Source organism: Grosmannia clavigera, assembly GCF_000143105.1.
Source record: "Grosmannia clavigera kw1407 unplaced genomic scaffold GCSC_97, whole genome shotgun sequence".
NCBI classification, from domain to species: Eukaryota; Fungi; Ascomycota; class Sordariomycetes; order Ophiostomatales; family Ophiostomataceae; genus Leptographium; species Leptographium clavigerum.
Window position 1 is genome coordinate 1,094,265 of NW_014040560.1, and position 19,033 is coordinate 1,113,297.

The following is a 19,033-nucleotide window of genomic DNA, read 5'->3' on the forward strand; positions in this document are numbered from 1 at the left end:
GGGTAAGTCGCGGCTATATCGTAGCTGTATCGCAGCTGTGTCGCAGCTGTGCCGCAATCGCATGCGCCGATCCGATTGATACAATTAAAACAGCGCGGCCACGTTGACAAACAGGAATGATCATGAGATAGCCGCATGGGATGGCGGCACGTTCAACAGCGGTGTATGGAAGCGTTGCGAGGTAGCTTGGATTGTCGCAGGTCTAGTGCTCCAGCCGCTGCTCCCAGGCAGGGTCGAGGCTAAAAGGACATTGCGAACGGACCGGGTAACGTGGCGGTGAGCCCTCGTGATGGTTGGGCGTGAAGCGCAAGGTGAAGCAATTACAGCTCGGGCGGCCGATGGCTTGACTTGTACTTTTGAACACGCGATTTCCCCAGCGGCCGTTGTTGACAGATAAAGGGGCTGATACCGGAGTTACACGGCAGTCACGGCAGGATAATTAAAAATTTTACTTGCCTTATACGAATACAACATCGTGGGCAATCAGCAGTCCGAGCGATTCACTATTAAGCAGTAGCGTGCAACAGAGAATGCTCCAAACACGGGAACACGTATCTTACTCGTAGGCGCGTTTGATCTAATAAGTGTCAAGCATTGGAATCCGCCACACTGTGACCCTTCCGCCCCACTTGGCCGTACGGGACTTTGATTGGTTAGAAGGCACAAAAGCGGGGCATGGCACTAGTATTAATACGGATCCCCAGAAGGGTCGCGATGTATCTATTTCTTCCTTAGTACACAACACTCTTTCGCCCACACTAGACCCTATTCAGCCTCCTGCTCCTCACAGTGCATCACGTTATATGACCGCTACGTATAGCCTCCTTTAACCTTGACAATAAGTATCCCACGGCAATACGGAGTACGAGGGGTTCATTCCCCGTTGCTACGACGTATCTTACGTCGTAAGATATGTAGCACTCTCCACTCGTCTCTGTAGGCTAGCGTTAAAGCAAGGCGTGAAAACGTCTGTACGGTGTACTCCGTAGAAATTTGTACAGACGTGGCGCCGGAACTTCAACATGCTGAAAATGTCCTGCAAATGAATGGCGAAAAGCACATTGTCGGCTGTACATGCGCTGTTCTCCAGTAAGAAAGTCGCGTGTTTTTGGACATGCTGTAAATCTTCACCATGCGTGTTTCGCCATGGCCGATAATCTGTTCGTATCTAGAAATTGTCAACTTCCCGTTTTTTTAACGGGTAATTTGTGCGGGAGTTTGAATTCCCAGGGCCACTACTCCGTACGTACAACGCATTAAGCTCAGCTCCTAGGCAGCAAAGCCCTTAATGCAGCAGAACTAGGTGTGGCGTCCCCGCGTGGCTGGGATTTTCTGCCTTGCATCTTCGCCGCCAATTTTGTCACATCACGTATCATATCTTGACGTACACCCAAACCCCCTCTGTTTGCTTTGTTTCCATCATCACTCGCCCAGCAACGACGATTTCAGAAAATCGCACGTTTCAAGCAAACTTCAAAGAGCGATTTCAGTGCCGCTCAACTTCAATCGGTTAGTCCGCGCATCTGTCGTTTGGCCTACACGCCTTCCCATCTCCCTTTGCCCCGGCCTGGCTTTAAGCAGAAGCCTGCTAGCGCATTTGGATGACTACTTCCCTTTCACAGTGTCGTTAAGCCATGGCTTCAGCCTGGTTTGTGACTTCCGGAAGCGGTTATATATAGAATATAGCCACCTCCGCTTTCTCCCTCCCCCACTTCATTCTGTCAACAACTATCTCGTATCTCGACTTTTGATTGGAAACTCGTCTTTTTTTCTCTTGAAATATCGTCGCCTCAGTGCCTCTAACAAGACAGTACAGCTCATTTATCCCCTCTCCCCTCTCAGCACCTCAAATATCCGCCATCATGCCTGAGGAAAAGTCATTCGAGAAGATCCCGCTGCAGAGCAACGACGGCACTGTGATTGTAGTCGACTATGACGTTGCCACGCGATCAGCACTCCTCAACACCATGCTGGACGATCTTAAGGGAATGGGCGTTAGCGACCTCGGCCCTGTTCCTCTACCGAACGTACGGACTGTGCTTTTCTAGATGCAACTTAATAACCCTTCAATCATAACACTAACCACTTCGCTTTAGGTTAACGAGGCTGTCCTCCGCAAAGTCATCGAGTACTGTGAACACCACCGTCACGATCCTCTCGCCGGCCACGAAGAAGAGAGCGAGAACCGCAAGAAGACCACAGACATCGAGGAGTGGGACCAGAAGTTCATGCAGGTTGACCAGGAAATGCTCTTCGAGATCATCTTGGTACGTTCATCACATTCCCCACCTTTGAAGCCGGTGAGGACATTACAACTAATGCAAACACAGGCTGCCAACTACATGGACATCAAGAGCCTTCTCGACGTTGGCTGCAAGACTGTCGCGAACATGATCAAAGGCAAGTCTCCTGAGGAGATTCGTAAGACTTTCAATATCACCAACGACTTTACTCCGGAGGAGGAGGAGCAGATTCGGCGGGAAAACGAATGGGCGGAGGACCGCTAAAGTGATGCGACCTTCACAAACTGGACTTTGCAGGCTTCTGCCTCGTGGACTCACAAACACGCCACGCACGGTCGTCCAGACGTCTAGAATGTTGTAAATCATGACGCATCGACTTCCGCATACGTCTCGATTCCTCTCGTTTTTTAGAGTACAGGATGTTTTATTTTCTTTATCTTTACGACAGCATCTCTCTGCGCTTTACGTTCTACCGTCATAACGACATGGGAACAATTGGGGCAGGTGGTGGAAAGGACGCCATCGTGCAGCGGATACTGGCTGTATCAGGAAACAGGCAATGCCTCGTGGCTACTTCCTACTTATTGATGTCAGGGGTTTCTGCTCATTATGCGTTGATTTGCTATTTTGACTCCAAGTCGAGAGGCAAGAATAAGGCGGCGACTGGAACGCGTCCGTTACTTAAAGGTCATACCATTGTGAACTACACTGTGAGAACGAAGCCCTTTTTATAAACGCCGTAGCCAGTACTCCGCCGCTCGGATGCTCCTTCGATTCTGCTCGTCACTAGGGCAAGTAGGGCCCTCAGTATTAAAGGTGCCTTGTGAACACACGCAAAATTGTAGTGCTTTTTGAAATTGTTTTATTTTTATTTGTTTTGCGTTTGTGAATGTTCCGCTTTTCCCATCTTTCCCGAGACAAAAACCGTGCCCATTTCAGAGACTCAAGAGAAGCCAGACAGCGCAAAACCCTCCGTCCTTCGACGTCTATCCATTCATCTTTCGCTGTCCGAGTACCAGGTAGTTGTCCATCGATTCTGGGTGTGCATGATCTCTGTCACTCAAGTCATAATGCTGGTAAGAAGAAGGTATCGAAGGCGGGGCGCGGCAACAAAATTTGGTTATCTCTCGTCCGTCCTTTGCTCCTCCACTAAACATCCAGATAACCTGCGCACATATTTAGATGCCCAGGCGAGTCTTGCGCCAATGTCTCCGCTTCGCGTTGTAGCTATAGTTCGAAGGAATCGCATGTTAGCATACGGAACCCGGAGAAAATATGGAAAAGTCATTGCGAGTTCGGTTGAACGTACCGAATGGTGTTGCCGGTCCGGAGACGAATCCACTGAGGGATCGGGCGGTTCTGCTTCTGCGCCTTGGCGAGCTTCTGCTTGGTGCGGAAAGACTTGTGGCTCTGTACGGGAGCACGTTAGCAGTCTGTCTCTATTGTCTGGAATCCCGTTGTGTCGTTTCTTTCGATGCACCAGGCTCTGCAGTCTCGAGTGAATTCGCCCTTTCCCATGATAAACAGGATCCCTCACAACTGCATTCGCCTAGTGCTTATCTCTTTGTGTCTTAATCCAACACTCTCTGTACATACCGGCATCTTGACTGATTTCACTGTCGTCGATTCCGAATTGAAAGGATGATGGATTAGTGAAAGTGATAATTCGAGAGGGGGATATTTTCGCTCCACTACAACTTTTTTTGGTGCGCGTCGCAGTGATTTTTTCGGAACATTTTTTCGCCGAGCTCCCTCGAGGGTTTGAGTCACGTGCTGTTATCGGGATTGAGATTGGAAACGTGGCACGTGCATCGTGCCAAGCATCGCCTGAATGCTATCAAAGCCCGTTGAAAGGGTGAAAATTAAGGAACGGCAGACCCGTCGCCGATCGATAGTCTTGCGCATACGAACTTCTTCTCCATTGGTCCACATCGTATTTCTTTCTCACGACATTCTCCTTTCAAAGTCATATCATTGTGTTCTGAAAGGCATACGGCCCCCCATCTCAGCCGAGACAAGCCAGGATTACAAAGGTATCTGTCATTTGTCATCGACCGTCGTCAGGTGACAGCTATAAGCCAGCATCCAGCCAGTATAATAAACGTTTCCGCAACGCGTCGGGTTCGCAACGCAACGGGTCATCTCTCAACTCTCCGAAGCCCCCTCCTTCTCCATACGGCGACGCGTATCGCTGCAGGATTTACAACACATAACACATCCAAGAGTACCGCCGGAAGACGGAAGATTCAGGCAACCGAGCACAGTAGCGGCAAGCAGGCCGGTAAAAGCAAGCGTGCAATATGGGTCAGGGCATGTCATGGCTGTCGGGCCTCTTGTGGGCAAAGAAGGAGATCAGGATTCTGATTCTCGGACTGGTACTATTTTCCCGCGTTCGCGTCTTCGATCAAAGCGCTCTTGGTCGAAAGAACGAGTCGACATGTGAAATTCGGGCTAACAACCGTCTTGCTTCGCCTAACAACAGGACAACGCAGGAAAGACGACGCTGCTGTACAGACTCAAGATAGGAGAGGTTGTCACGACGATCCCGACGATTGGCTTCAACGTAGAGTCAGTGACCTACAAAAACCTCAACTTCAACGTGTGGGATCTTGGCGGGCAGACATCGATTCGGCCATACTGGCGGTGCTACTATGCGAACACGGCAGCGGTCATCTTTGTGGTAGACTCGACAGATATTGAGCGGTTACAAACAGCGGCAGAGGAGTTGGCGTCTATGTTGAATGAAGAGGAGCTCAAAGATGCGGCACTGCTGGTGTTCGCCAATAAGCAGGATCAGCCGGGGGCAAAAGGGGCGGCAGACATCTCGCAAGCGTTGCGGTTGGGCGAGTTGCGAGACCGCAACTGGAGCATCGTGGCATGTTCGGCAGTAGATGGCAGCGGCGTGAGCGAAGGCATGGACTGGCTTGTGGTGAGTCGATGAAAAAGGGGGAAGGGGTAAAAACAAAAGCATGCTGGCTGACAAAGAGTAGCAAACGGTATCTCAGGAGTAAGTTGGCGCTCGCTCTGCCACCATCTTGGGTGATGTCGATGACGACTTCTCTATGACAAACTCCAGACCACGCCGGCCAGCATACATCAACGTCAATAATGACAACTCGCAGCCAAACGGGCGCTTTTTGTTGTCGAGAGACGGTGAATGGCACTTGCTGATATACAATTTGTTCGGAAACAACGGACGTATACATGGGGAAGCAATTCATCAGTGAGAGAGGTATATAATTTACAATCATGTTCAGCAGCATGTACGGCAGCACGACAGTAGCAGGAGTGTTTGGGCATTTGGCAATGAGATTGTCTGTTTTTGCGTCTCCAGTTCATCTCCTCTGCTTTCCTTCGGCTCCTGGATGAGAGACGACCATCTTTGGTTCATAGGAAATGCAAAGATACTATTGAATATTACTATTTTAATCTCGGCAACCCGTTAATACAGCCGTGTGCTTTGGTTGTCAGAGTAAATGTACGCTGTTAACGAACACATCGATTGTAGTGTTCAACGGTCTGCCAAAGTTCTTTGACCTACCTGTTTTATATGATCTCAAGATATCATGATGGACGTATTCAACGCGAGTTGAGCTTGGAGCTTCAGGATGCCAACTATATTAGATCTTCGTAAACGCTTACAAACACCCAACTGTGATTCAGCTGTTGGTCGGGAGTGCTCCATATTTCATCGATATACGCTAATCAACAAAGGCAGCTAGCTATGACGACAGACATAATATCCATTGAAAGACCTCGGAAACCGGTGTCTTCGGCTTGCGAAAGCCGCATGTTACCATTGGCATGCAGATCCCGCATCAATGGTCTGAGACAGAAGTTGGAGTAAGCAATCCCGAAAGCTGGTGTTCGAAAAGCAGATCCCGCAAAAAAACTGGCTCAACATGCTCTGCCAAAGCATCCAGGTATTTGAAATCGAGATGCGTTACAGTAGTACATGAGCATAAGCCGATGGCCAGACGCCACAAAGCCCAACCGGGATATGCTAATTCCCGACATGCAATTGGATAGAGCTCCATTGTCAAAGATGGGATCGTCAGCCTGAAGCTGTACTTTTACGTTATTTTGAGTGACGTCTCTTCTTTAGCGTGGGACTTTTTCCAGTCACCATTGAAGTAGGTGCACCGAACCGTGATCTGGTCCTCCAACAATTGGAAGTTGCCTCCCCTTGCGGGGATAGACCGAGGGGGAGACAAATGAAGGATATGGTATAAAAGGGATTCATGTCTGGTGCATGACTTTTCTGTAGTATTTCCTGCTACATTATTATAACCGTTGTTCTGCTCGTGTTATACAACAAACCAACTGAATTTTGCTACAATTCCAACCATGGCAGCCAATGACAAAGCACCGTCGACCTACCGGTACGATGAGAAGCCGGTGTATACGACATCCAATGGATGTCCCATCGACAGCCCAACCAAATACCAGCGTATCAGCAACGGCCCGCTACTGCTTCAGGACTTCCACCTGATCGACCTGCTGGCACATTTTGACCGCGAGCGCGTCCCAGAGCGTGTGGTCCACGCCAAGGGAGCCGGAGCGTTTGGCGAGTTTGAGCTGACGCACGACCTCAGCGACATCACGTCCATCGGCATGCTGACGGGAGCTGTGGGCAAGAAGACGCCGCTGGTGGCCCGGTTCTCGACCGTGGGGGGTGAGAAGGGCTCGGCCGACTCGGCGCGAGACCCAAGAGGTGAGAGGGCGTGGTTTCTGTCTGTCTTTCCGTAGCTAATGCTCCGGTCTCTCCCAGGCTTCTCGCTCAAGTTTTACACGGACGAGGGCAACTGGGACTGGGTGTTCAACAACACGCCGGTCTTCTTCCTGCGGGACCCGACCAACTTCCCGGTGTTTATCCACACGCAGAAGCGCCACCCGCAGACGAATCTGAAGAACGCGACGATTGTTTCTGGGACTACCTGTCGACGCACCAGGAGGCAGCGCACCAGGTGATGCATCTGTTCTCGGACCGCGGCACGCCGTACTCGTACCGCCACATGAACGGCTACTCGGGCCACACGTACAAGTTCACCAAGCCGGACGGCAGCTTTGTCTACGTGCAGGTCCACGCCAAGACGGACCAGGGCAGCAAGACGTTTGACAACGAGACGGCCGGCAAGCTGGCGGGCGAGAACCCGGACTGGCACACGCAGGACCTGTTCGAGGCGATTGAGCGTGGCGAGCACCCGAGCTGGACGGTGTACGTGCAGGTGCTGACGCCGGAGCAGGCCGAGAAGTTCCGGTGGAACATCTTTGACCTGACCAAGGTGTGGCCGCAGGGCGAGGTGCCGCTGCGGCCGGTCGGCCGCTTCCGGCTGACGCGCAACCCCGAGAACTACTTTGCGCAGATCGAGCAGGCCGCTTTCTCGCCGTCGCACATGGTGCCAGGCGTCGAGCCGACAGCCGATCCGGTCTTGCAGTCGCGGCTGTTTTCGTATCCAGACACGCACCGCCACCGTCTCGGCACCAACTACCAGCAGATCCCGGTCAACCGGCCGCTGCGGGCGTTCAATCCGTTCCATCGCGACGGCGCCATGGCCGTCGACGGCAACTACGGCGCCAACCCCAACTACGAGAGCTCGTACCGCGCCTTGACCTACAAGCCGATCGTGCCCACAGTCGCGGCCCACGAGAAGTGGGTGGGTGCCGTGTCGTCGGCCGTGTTCGCCGACGTCTCCGACGAAGACTTTGTGCAGCCCAACGCGCTCTGGAAGGTCCTTGGCCGCACTGCCGGCCAGCAGGACAATTTTGTCCACAATGTGGCCGGCCATCTGTCGGCGGCCAAGAAGGACACGCGCGAGCGTACGTACGGCATGTTTTCCCGCATCGACGCCGATCTGGGCCGGCGGATCAAGAAGGAGACCGAGGCTGAGGCGAACAAGTGAGAATTGCACGAGGATCAAGTAAATGGGGCTGAAGAAAGGCAACGGATATATGTAGTCTATCCATCATATTAAGAACTGCTCCCTTTCGAAGTCGATCTGGGGCTATTACAATCATTGTTCAATTTTTGTATTTAACCTCTTTTTTCAATGCTTTCGATGAACTCGTCGACAACTGGTATCCAAAACAATGTTGAAAAGAAAAAACGTCTAAGCCCATCTGTCGAATCCGTCGCTCCTCAAATCTTGACTCATGTGCTTAGCAGCAGCACTTGCAGCACTCGAAGCAGGCAAAGGCGGCGCAGAGACCGCAGCAGACCTCCTCGCCCTCGTCACCACCACGCATGTTGACGTTGTCAATAGACATGGGTTCGACGCGTGCCTGATGGAAAACGGGTTAGAAGACCGTGACGTTGCGCGAGTGCGGCTCAAAATTTCGCAATACTGCCAAGCAGAATGACGTGTGCCAATGCCGCTCAATCCAGGAGAAGGGACAATAGAACGTACCGGCTGCTCCACGGGACGCATCTCGGCGTTCTTGGCAGCCGTGGGCTCCATAGTGACGGTCTTAGTAGGGGCATCCATTGTGGAGATGGGCAGGGTCTTTATCAGAAGGTTCGAAAGATTGTATTTTTGACGAATTGGCGTGATGTTTGCAGAAAAGAGGGAGAGACGGCAGGAACGCAGAAAGCAGGCGGGAGACGGGGGTAGATAAAGGGCCCAACAGCCGTCCTGCAGAACTGCTCTCGCTCTGGACTACTGTATCGCAAGCACAGCCTGGGTTGTTTACGGGTACTGGGGAACCGTCAGCTACGGAATTACGCTCCATGTGCTCTGCCCGTCCGTTCTCGCCCGTGATAGGCGGTCCACCCAAGCTGACTTTAGTGGCAAAAGAAGGAAGTGGGTCTGAATAGAGAGTGTCAATTGGCGCGCTAACACAGAACATCAAAAAAAAAAAAAAAAAAAAAAAAAAAAAAAAAAAACATAGCGCCAATCTGCTGGACAGTTCCCTGCCAAGAGATGCAGAGCTCACGATGCGTTACGGCCACGTCCCATCCTCGGTTGATAAGATGCTATGCAAGATAAGATACATTCTATTACCAAGAGTCAGATTGGCCAGCCAGCAGTGGCCGGAGACGTGGGCGCACAGATGGACGGCTTGCTCGACGAAGGGCACAGAGCATTTGCTGGCAGATTAACAATGCACGCTTGCTAGCGATAGACCTAGGAAACACCAAAGATTGATCGATGAGCCCGCAGCACTAAGCCAAACAAGGGCGATCCTCGTCTGCTAGTTGACGAGAAAAGGGGAATCTTAATACAACTTTGAGCTTCCGTTTCGGGGCCACCGTTTTCTACAAAGATAGAGCAACATCTTACATCAGCGGCCTTTTCTCGTCTTACCTGCATCGATGATACATAGTAGTACCCGACATCATCTCCTTGCGTACGGAACAGGGGGGTTTCACTTGCGTGACTTCCTTGCTTTAATGCTATTAGACGAAGTCCACATCCAATTTTTTGTTTACTGTTTTCTGTCGCTTTTTAAGCCTCTGTGCGCTTTCCACCATCCTGCTTGTCATGGCTTGCTGCGTCATTTCTGTGACCCGCCGTCTGTGGCCTGCTGTATGCTGGTGGCCGTCCGCTTTCTTCTGTAAAAGTCGGGGTCCACAGCGACATGAAGATACGTGTAGACCGCTCTTTGGCCCCGGGGCTGAATCAAGGACAGTGCTTAGACACCGGTGTCGTTGGGGTACGATTATACTCGTACGGAGAGTCCATTGGAGCAAGTATGATTACTGAAAGAAAGACCAGATGCCACGGGAGAGCTAGTGTCTCGAAAGTGGAAATTTAAAAAAAGACTCGATACGAGGGAGGACACGCACGACAGCAGGCAGCAGCGAAAAGGCGGACTTAAAGAGCGATAACACAGGAGTCCAGCCGGATGACTCAATATGAGCTTGGCTGCCATGTAAGCACTTGGCGGATTCTTGCTTGCGCTCAAGCAGAGCACTCGTCATAAGTGACCCCATAAGTTGGGCTGCTCTAGTTATTCTGGTGCTAGCCGATCGTTTATTGGGAGAGTTGGCATCGGTGACGTTAATGTGGTGCTCGTATCTTATATTCTAACTGGTGGGCATACGGAACGTAACCACATTGTGGTCGCGATGGCTACCTAAGGCATCCAAAATATCCAAGGCATCAAGGCGTCCAGGGTGTTCAAGACATCGTCAAGGCAGCCAGAAACAGGTCAATTGTTTCTTCTGGCAGTTGCTGCAGCCGTTTTCGGCCACGCTTGCAATTCTCGTGATGCTCCATTCTCTAACCTGTTTTCCGCGTCCAGGCCTTGTGACCTGCCCTCAGAACACATCCTAGCTCCAATCCCCAGAAAGCAAGACTCTTGATAGGGATGCCAGACTGAGGCTCCACATGATTTGCTCACACGGGGTACTGTGACTCGTTCGCTGCATGCAGGCCTTTTATCGGTCTCCACCGCCATTTCTTGCTGCCTTCTTACAAGTACATGGTAATTCGCATCAGCCCTATGACGGGAAAAGGTGGGCCGTGTTGGTGCTATTGGCCACTCGTATCTCCCTCTTAACTTCTCAATACTCCGAAGGCCACTATTGGTAACTTCTCGGCCCCAGACTGGGAACCTCTGTGGGTAGCACCCCTGCCCAACTCTGGGCCCACGAGAATGTGTCCACCGAGGCAGCTCTACAGCTTTCTGTTCTCTGTACTCGTACGCGGGGGGGGTATTTAGCCGCATCCTCTCCCTTTTTCCCATGTTTCTTTTTTCTCTCGAATCCCTACTCTGCTGTCAAGCCGACTGGCTCTTTTCTGCTCGCACCAGGTGTGCCCTCAACACCTCTCAGCTACCCTGGCGGGCACTCTTTTTTCACATTCAGACGGCAACATATACCCGACCGGGAAGCTTGACGCTTTTGCCCTATCACCACGCATGCTGCATGCCTGTTTCGTACCCCAGCATCCAGCACTGCCACAAAATTGCCAGCCACTACCATGAGCAGCAGCAACGCTGAGCGCGGCTCCCTATCTTCGGACTCGGTGTCTGACTTGGTGCGGGCCGAGTATCCGTACACGGATGATTACCGTGCTTTCAGCAGTGGAAGCAGCACCGGGACACCCCTGTCGCCGTCGTCAACACTGACATCGTCAAGCTGTGCGTCGTCGACCGTGTTGACAAAAACGGCGGCCGTCAAGAACGCAAACAAGAACGTCAACGTCCACACGACGTGCGGGCGGCATTCAAACGAGTGGCTGTTCAGCGGCTGGCCGTCACCGTTCCGTCGGCGCGACCAGTGAGGCGCAGCCAATGCGTGAGATATGCACTTTGCAATGTTGGGATTCCGGGAATTTCCTTCGCCATTCTCCAGCTGGCTGGCTCAGTCGTTGATCGCCCAATCTTTATCTAATTTGTATTCAACATTGGGACACGCCGTGATTCATTTGACGACCTGATGATTTGACAAGGAGGATTTCTGTGGAAAGATGTAGCATAGACTGTTTCGAGAGCCGTTAGTTCTAATCATGTACGAGTCGAAGAATATAAGCCCTGAAACGATGCCTAAACTCTCCGACCCCACCAGAATCCCCAACGTCTTTTTGCGGGAAAGACCCACACTAGCTCAGCCAAAAGGCCCAGCTGTCTCGTGTATTTTTGCATCTTCTTTTCTGCCGCCTTGCATTCCCCAACAAGCGGCACATTGACCATCCGCCGACGCCGACTCTGCACACCTAGAAGCAGCATCTTTATCCGTTTCCGAAGGGCAAACCGTATTTTCCCGAGCAGTCATGGCTGTATCCGCGCCGAAGAAGATGGTCACGGCCTCGTCGTCGGGGCCTGTCAAGCAGAAGGAGATTCCCGGCACCGGAGCCGTGCCGGTCTCCCAGGTCAAGGGGCTCTACCTGACGGCCTACAACTTCATCTCGGCCATCCTGTGGACGACAGTGCTGGGCCGCACGGCCATTGTGGCGGGTCTCCGCGGGCCGGCCTTTGTGCCGATTGTGGTGGACGACTTTCTGCGCTGCACGCAGACCATTGCTCTGCTGGAGGTGGTGCACTCGGTGCTGGGTATGGGCGCTCCTGCAACGATGATGCCGATCTCAATGACAATCGCTGACAGCCTCGCAGGCATAGTTCGCGCGCCCCTGTTTACGACGGCCATGCAGGTGGCCAGCCGGCTGCTGCTCGTGTGGGCCATTGTGTACCCGTTTCCGGCCGAGACGACGTCGAGTCCGTTCTATACGTCCATGGTGCTGGCCTGGAGCCTGACAGAGGTGATCCGCTACTCGTACTTTGCCCTCAGTCTCGCGCGCGGGCCCGAACGGCCGCCGCCGTCCTGGTTCACGGCCCTGCGCTACAGCACGTTCCTGGTGCTGTATCCGGTCGGCATCAGCTCCGAGGTGCGGCTCGTCTACCTGGCTGCCACCACGCCCAGCGCGGCCGCCACTCTGCACCCGCTGTACCCGGCCGCGCTCTACGCCGTGCTGGCCGTGTATGTGCCTGGGTCCTACATCCTGTACACGCACATGCTGGCCCAGCGGCGCAAGGTTCTGCGTCGGCTCAAGGCAGAGGCTGCTGTGGGCAAGAAGGTTCAGTAGGAGAGGTTGCGGGAGAACAGGGGCGAGCTGGGGGGATATGACGCTATAGCACGGGCAAGCGGGCGGAAGCAGGTATACTGAAGCCACACGAGACTGTATTGATATTGTGAACTGGCAAGAAAAGAATAGATAGACGAAAAAGACGATTCAGGGGTGTATCATGGCCGCCAAACACAACGCAGGGACTCATAGCGCCTGCGTCTTTCTGATGCTGCTGGTCTCGTACCACTGGGAGCCGCGGGTCCAGAGGGAGACCATGTCGCAGGCGTCGGCGAGCAGGCGGTCGTAGTTTGGGTTACCGGCGGGGGTGAACATGCCTGGTTGTCAGCTGGTGTTGGGGAGGGAAAACAGTAAAAACACGTACTCATGTGGGCGCGAGTCTCGTCGGTGGCATCATCGTTGACGGCCTCGCGCCAGTCGCCGGCGGGTTCGCGGCTGGGCAGGACGCAAAAGGTGCGCTCAGACGGCAGCAGGAGCAGGTCGTTGGCGCCGGTGGCCGTCTGGGTCTGCTTGGACGGGGCAGCACGGCCGAGGCGGGTGTAGAGGTTGCCGAAGCCGACGCCGAGCTGGCGATGGGCCTGTTGAATGCGGGCGATGCGACGCCGCAGGTCTTCACCGCGGGCGAGACAGCCGACGAACTCGAGGTGCGACGAGACCCAGGACCAGCCCTCGGTCAGGTGGTCGCGGTTGCGATAGGCCACGGCGGCAGCAGCTCCGCTGGCCAGAGCGCTGGCCCCGGCCACCAGCGCAATCCTGCCCCAGCCCCAGGCGGAAGAGGGCGTGGATGTGGTGGAGGTGGAGGGGGCCGTTGCACTTCTTGCCATTCTCGCCGTTCTGGGACCGGATTCGGTTCCCGTTCCCGTTCCCGTTCCACTTTCGGTCCTGGTGATCCCCGCTCTGGCCTGCTCTCCTCCCTGTTGCTCGCCCCCTCCGGCTCCGCCAGCTTTGCCCAGCAGTGCCTCGGCCAGGCTGCTGATCTGCGAAAAGGCCGCCGTCGTGGCCGCGTAGCGGTCCTGTGCGCCATGGGCCACAACGCCGGGCGCGATGCCCAGGTACGGCGTGTCGAAGCCGAGCACGGCCTGTACGTACGGAAACATGAGCCCGTTGAGCTCCTTGTCTGTGTTATCCGTGTCGCTGTCGCCCACCCGCCGGTCGCCCACCAGCGACAGCAACACGTCGGCCGACACGATGCCACCCATGGAGTGGCCCATCAACACGCACCGGACCGACGGCTCGACCGTCGGGCTGGGCGTGCCGGCCGCCACCTCGAGGTCGACGACCGTCTCGGTCAGCCAGTCGCGCAGGCGAACCACCGTCGCCGCCAGGTCGCCCCGCGTCTGGTACGGCGGGTAGACGGCCACCCGCACGTCCACGCGCGGCAGCGATACTGCCACCCGTCGCCCCAGCTCGTGCGCAAACCGCGACCGCGGCCCAAACGTGTCCGCGTCGCCCTTGAAGCCGTGCACAAAACAGAGGAGGAGCGTGTGCCGTGTGCGGCCGCGGCTCGCAGCTGCTCCTTCTGACGTCCCGTATGACCCGGAGTGGCGGGGCTGATGACCCTGCCGCCCGTACGCTCCCGCTGTCGGTGTCGTCATCTCCGTGGTCTGCCGGCAGAGCCCTCAAACGTGTTCTGGCATACAAGTTGAACAGCACCTGTCATCATGACACTTGATCTACAATACGGAGTACATAACAGGCTAAAGGCGGCCCAATAGTGGGGCATAGTCTAAGTGCGGTGTAGAGATGACTAATCTAGCTATGACATGGTATACAGGCTGTTAGTGTTCAATTATGTATGGTTGTGGTTAGGTACATCCGACATATGCCGCCGTGCATAAAGCCCTACTACGTAGGTGGGTCTAAGCGTTGTACGCCACAAGACTTCCAGCCTTTAACAGAGTCCATTCGAGTAGATATTCAAATAAAGATTTCTTTTGATCTCGGTTTCTCAGCGAGATCGTCTCGATGTGTCTCAGAAGGTCCAGTCACAGTAGTCCTGTTGCTGCTCTACCAAACAGTGCTGTCCGCTCGTCCGCTTTGCTCGTCTGCTCGCTCCTCCTAATACTCATCCAGCCAGCCGAAGACATCGCTGACGGCCATCGTGTTCGACCGCAGTCCCGGCAGTGCCAGCACCAGCCCGGCCACGTCCACCAGCAGCAGCAGGCCGGCCGCCAGCATGAACCGCGGGCTAAACACGCGATACAGCATGAGATGCCGTCGCAGATGGGCAGCCCAGACCATTGTGGCGAGCGCCTCGACGGCAAAGTAGGCCGCAAACCCGGCGAGCGCCCGGCTGGTCGGCGACAGCAGCCCGCCACGGCGCCGCGGACTCGTCTTCCACAGAACCAGCAACGGCACGGCCGCGACAGCCAGCAGATGCGCCGCTGCCGTGTTGGCCACCACCAGAAGCGGCGACCAGGGATAGCGAAGCGTTGTCAGCGCCACAAATGCGCTGTCCCACTGGATGCTGCTCAACGTCGCCTGGTGACCCGTCGCAAAGTAGTGCAGATTCGCCAGCATCGCCAACACCACCGGCCCGATCACCGCCACCGAAGAGCCCATCGTCGAGCCCGCGCTTGGATCCATGGCTGCTGCCTCGTCCGTCGTCTCGTCCGTCGTCTCTTCGCCTCCTCCGCCCTCTCGCTTGGCCCCTGTCCGTAGCAGCTCCAGCAGCTCTACCAGCGACAGCACCTGCCACAGCATCAGCGACAGCGCCCCCCCTCCCATCGGCATAGACACTTGCACCGCCGCCATCAACACGTTGGTCACCAGCAGCAGATAGCGCGCTCCGTGCGCGTTTGCATAACCCAGCACCGCCACCTGCGCCTGGTTGGTCCCCGGCCTCGCTATCGCCGTCACCGAGATGCATGGCCCTGCCCATGCAAACGCTGCCGTGCCCGCAACCAGTGCCAGCCCTAGCACCGTCTGTGCCAGATATACCGACGCCGTCTTGGCCATGGTCGCCGTCAGCATGCTCTCTGGCACCAGCGTCCGCAGCCAGCCGCCTCTCTCCACCCCGTCCAGCGTCCAGTGCAGCGCCGCCATCAACAGTCCGCCCCGGAACACCACACCGATCCACACCGGCGCCAGACCCTCGTATGACCGCGTCGGCTCGTAAAACGATCGCACCACCGATGGCAGCACTAGGAACACCGCAAACAAGATCCCCAGCTGCCACGGCGCCGATGTCGACGACGATGCCGACCCGTAGTATGTCGTACTGCAGTACGGCATCTGCTCCTCCCGGCACAGCTTCGACAGCGATGCCACCCGTCCCAGCAGCACAAACACCACCGCGTGGTACACTCCCAGCACCCGCTCGCCGCTTGTCGCCAGCCGTGTCGCCTGCAACGCCGCCACCAGTCCGAATGTCGCCAGGAAAAAGAGCAGGATCGAGTCCTCCCAAACCGTGTACGAGTTGGATGCAAAGCCCACGGACTGCGCCCCCGTAAACACTACTGCCATCCATCCCCAGATGCTGCTCGGCAGCAGTCGGCTCACACTGCGTCTGCCCACCCCCAGAAGTCGTGCTGCCACCGCCCCGATGCTGGCCATGGCCGCGTAGCCCGCTCCGCTGTACCACGGCTGCGACCCCACGATCGTCAAGGCTGCGCTGGCCGCAAACGTCGGCACTCCTGCCATCACTGCTGCCAGCACCAGCGACCGGTGCAGCTCCTGTTGCTGCTGCAGTGCTCTCGCCTCGTCCCTCTCTGCCTGCGTCGCTGCATCCTTGCCACTGCCGCGCCTCGTCGCCGGTATCAGCTCGCCTTGCATTTCCAGCATCGCCTCGGCCTGGTCCAGTGTCGCGTCTTCCACGACCGCAATGTCCTCGTCCTCGTTCCCATCTTCCACGCTGCGGGATGCGTACAGCAGCAGTATCGCTACGCCTGCCGCCGAGATCGCAATTCCAAACACCATGCTGCCGACGTCGAACCGTGCCCACAGGTCCTTGCATATCCGCAGCGTCGCCACCTGGTACTCAGACAGTGCCGCGAACGCCTCTGCCATTGCCTCCTGCTCCGACACAGCCGACACGCCACGGCCCGGACGCGAGACCACCGGAGGTGTGAGGATGTTGGACGCCGACAACGACGACTGGTACCGGTGGATGCCGGCTGCCGTGATCTCGGCCACTGTCGCCAAATTCGCCCAGTCGTTGCCCGCACCACCGATAAACGCCTCTTCGATCGGGAAGCCCAGGTTGTTGTACGGGATCGGGATGCCCATCAGGAGCGCCAGCGTCGGCACCAGGTCGATCTGGTTGACCGGCCGCTCCTTGGCCGTCAGCGGCGGCATAACAAAGGCCGCTTCCGTCCGCCCAAACACCGGCTGCCGTGCGTACATCCAGAGTGCCGCCTCCACTTCGTCGTCGCTCTCGCCGCCGTGGTCACCCTTGCTGTCCATCCCATGGTCGCCCATCACCACAAGCAGCGTGTCGTCGTCAATCGATCCCGCCACTCGCCGCACAAACTCGTCCATCTGTTGCAGCTTCTCGCGCATCGCCGTGTGCGCTGGCCCGTACCGGTGACCGGCATGGTCCACCCCCAGACAGTGACCGATCAGCAGGTCCCACGGTGACGTCTTCTTCGACCGCCGCGAGCCGGCCTCGAGCAGCGGGAATATGTGTTCCATCACCCCGTTGTCCACCGTGTGCAGATCCCGCACGTTGAAACTGTCGTACGCATGGCTGATGTTGGCCTCGAAGTAGCCCGGGAAGAGGGCCGTCCAGGTGTCGTCGCCCAGGTGCGCAATCTTCTTGTCCACTGTCCGCAGCTGCGCCAGCAGGTTGTCCTCCTCGATCGCCGTGCCCGCAAAGTTCGACCCGATGTCGACAAACGTCGGCAGCGTGCCGGTCGTGAGGCCCTTGAGCCGCTGCAGCGTCGCCGTCGGCGGATCCGCAATGAATGGCCGCAGGAATGCGTTCGACGGTTGAGCCACCGCCGTCTCGTAGAGAAATGGAAATGCGTTGTGAAACACCGCGCTATCGTTAACCGGCACCGTGAAGTCGTACCGCAGCGCATCAATCAGGATGATCACCACCCGGTCAAACGTCTTGGGATGCCAGCAGCCGTCGGTGGCGGCCGCTGATGGTGGCACCGCCGCCGTGTTGCCCTGTGTCGCCTGCAGCGGGCTGACCGCACAGCTCGACTTCTCGTCCAGCACGAGCCGCGTCAGGAGGAAGCCTGACGTAAAGTACAAGATGCCCGTCGCGTGGATCACGAGCAGCCACAGCCAAAAGCCCACTGTCCAGAGCCAGCGCCGCTCATATGCCGCCTTGCGCCTCTGCTCGAGGGCTATCCGGTGCTTCTCCATCGCGCTGGCCGCCGCCTGCTCCGGCCGCACATCCTTTTGCGCCCGCAGGGCATCGTTGATCTCCTTGGCACGCTTTGCCGCTGCAAATTGCGCCGCAATCGCCTTGTACTCGCTTGGCCCCGGCTTCTTCTGCCGCTGCGGAGGAGACGTCATCGGGACAGCCGATGCGGAATGTAGGAAAGAATAAAAGTAGACACTGCCGAATTTTATATATTATGCGTAGTGAACGCCTCGGAAAAAAAAGAAACGAGCGACCAGAAGCAGGAGCAAAAAGGTACTCCGATGACGGTGCGAATCAGAAGGAACGAGTACTAATAATAGCCTCTTGAGCTAAACGAGACCGCAGCAATCGGCAGCATGGCCATATTCACCAAGAGGCTGTGGTGAGCAATGTGGCAGACGACGACTCTGTGATGCTAGAAAAGCAAGAACCTATCTAGAAAAAAATCCTCGACAGGAGACTTGAGGCTATTCCATACATAAGTACGGGACAGCTAGCTTTAGGAAAGAGCAACCTCAATCGTCCGGGAGGGGCGGCCCCACTAAATCAGGCCCGCAGAAATTAACAATGAAAAGGAGGGACAGTGCGTATAAAAATAGCCACAGGCATTCGATTCGTCCGGAGAATGCAGGCCCCCTTACCCGCAACCACCCATACCATCATGATGTGTGGAATGCACGGTTGGTAAATGAGACACGGCAATGCGAACGCTTGTCACGTTTCTATTTGCAGACCAAGCCATACTTATCCGTACGCTGCGGTTGGGAGAGAGAATTTCTGCTGTGCGGAAGTCGTTACACTCGGTAGCGATGCATCAGCTTTAATGTGATAGTAGAATATACAATTATGTACACGGAAACTATACAGGCTGGGCAGCACGCGCCGTCATGCCGCATAGCCAAGGAAGGCTGTTGGCCGCTGTCAATTGTCCGTCGGCCTGCGGTGCCTAG

General features: G+C 55.7%; 8 protein-coding genes across 8 annotated transcripts; 5 read left to right on the forward strand and 3 right to left on the reverse strand.

The window, feature by feature from the left end:
* Positions 1 to 1,862: 1,862 nt before the first annotated feature.
* Positions 1,863 to 2,507, forward strand: CMQ_4611 (sulfur metabolism regulator; the record flags this gene model as incomplete). The annotated part of the gene is made up of 3 exons (XM_014312767.1): positions 1,863 to 2,027; positions 2,097 to 2,267; positions 2,331 to 2,507. 3 exons carry the CDS (start codon positions 1,863 to 1,865, stop codon positions 2,505 to 2,507), a joined length of 513 nt encoding a protein of 170 aa, XP_014168242.1.
* Positions 2,508 to 4,543: 2,036 nt separating this feature from the next.
* CMQ_4326 (ADP-ribosylation factor 1) lies at positions 4,544 to 5,254 on the forward strand (the record flags this gene model as incomplete). The annotated part of the gene is made up of 3 exons (XM_014312482.1): positions 4,544 to 4,618; positions 4,726 to 5,172; positions 5,234 to 5,254. The coding sequence occupies 3 exons, from the start codon at positions 4,544 to 4,546 to the stop codon at positions 5,252 to 5,254; spliced, it is 543 nt and encodes a 180-aa protein (XP_014167957.1).
* A 1,336-nt stretch (positions 5,255 to 6,590) lies between these two features.
* Positions 6,591 to 8,146, forward strand: CMQ_4505 (peroxisomal catalase; the record flags this gene model as incomplete). Its single annotated transcript, XM_014312661.1, has 3 exons — positions 6,591 to 6,957; positions 7,015 to 7,109; positions 7,196 to 8,146. 3 exons carry the CDS (start codon positions 6,591 to 6,593, stop codon positions 8,144 to 8,146), a joined length of 1,413 nt encoding a protein of 470 aa, XP_014168136.1.
* Positions 8,147 to 8,402: 256 nt separating this feature from the next.
* On the reverse strand, positions 8,403 to 8,728 carry CMQ_4475 (uncharacterized protein; the record flags this gene model as incomplete). Its single annotated transcript, XM_014312631.1, has 2 exons — positions 8,403 to 8,525; positions 8,651 to 8,728. The coding sequence occupies 2 exons, from the start codon at positions 8,726 to 8,728 to the stop codon at positions 8,403 to 8,405; spliced, it is 201 nt and encodes a 66-aa protein (XP_014168106.1).
* Positions 8,729 to 11,167: 2,439 nt separating this feature from the next.
* CMQ_4417 (uncharacterized protein) lies at positions 11,168 to 11,470 on the forward strand (the record flags this gene model as incomplete). Its single annotated transcript, XM_014312573.1, has 1 exon — positions 11,168 to 11,470. One exon carries the CDS (start codon positions 11,168 to 11,170, stop codon positions 11,468 to 11,470), a length of 303 nt encoding a protein of 100 aa, XP_014168048.1.
* Positions 11,471 to 11,959: 489 nt separating this feature from the next.
* On the forward strand, positions 11,960 to 12,769 carry CMQ_4671 (phosphatase-like protein; the record flags this gene model as incomplete). Its single annotated transcript, XM_014312827.1, has 1 exon — positions 11,960 to 12,769. The coding sequence occupies one exon, from the start codon at positions 11,960 to 11,962 to the stop codon at positions 12,767 to 12,769; it is 810 nt and encodes a 269-aa protein (XP_014168302.1).
* CMQ_4663 (uncharacterized protein) lies at positions 12,082 to 14,364 on the reverse strand (the record flags this gene model as incomplete). The annotated part of the gene is made up of 4 exons (XM_014312819.1): positions 12,082 to 12,408; positions 12,464 to 12,743; positions 12,996 to 13,086; positions 13,134 to 14,364. 4 exons carry the CDS (start codon positions 14,362 to 14,364, stop codon positions 12,082 to 12,084), a joined length of 1,929 nt encoding a protein of 642 aa, XP_014168294.1.
* A 463-nt stretch (positions 14,365 to 14,827) lies between these two features.
* On the reverse strand, positions 14,828 to 18,235 carry CMQ_4882 (phosphoethanolamine n-phosphodiesterase; the record flags this gene model as incomplete). The annotated part of the gene is made up of 1 exon (XM_014313038.1): positions 14,828 to 18,235. One exon carries the CDS (start codon positions 18,233 to 18,235, stop codon positions 14,828 to 14,830), a length of 3,408 nt encoding a protein of 1,135 aa, XP_014168513.1.
* Between the last annotated feature and the right edge of the window lie 798 nt (positions 18,236 to 19,033).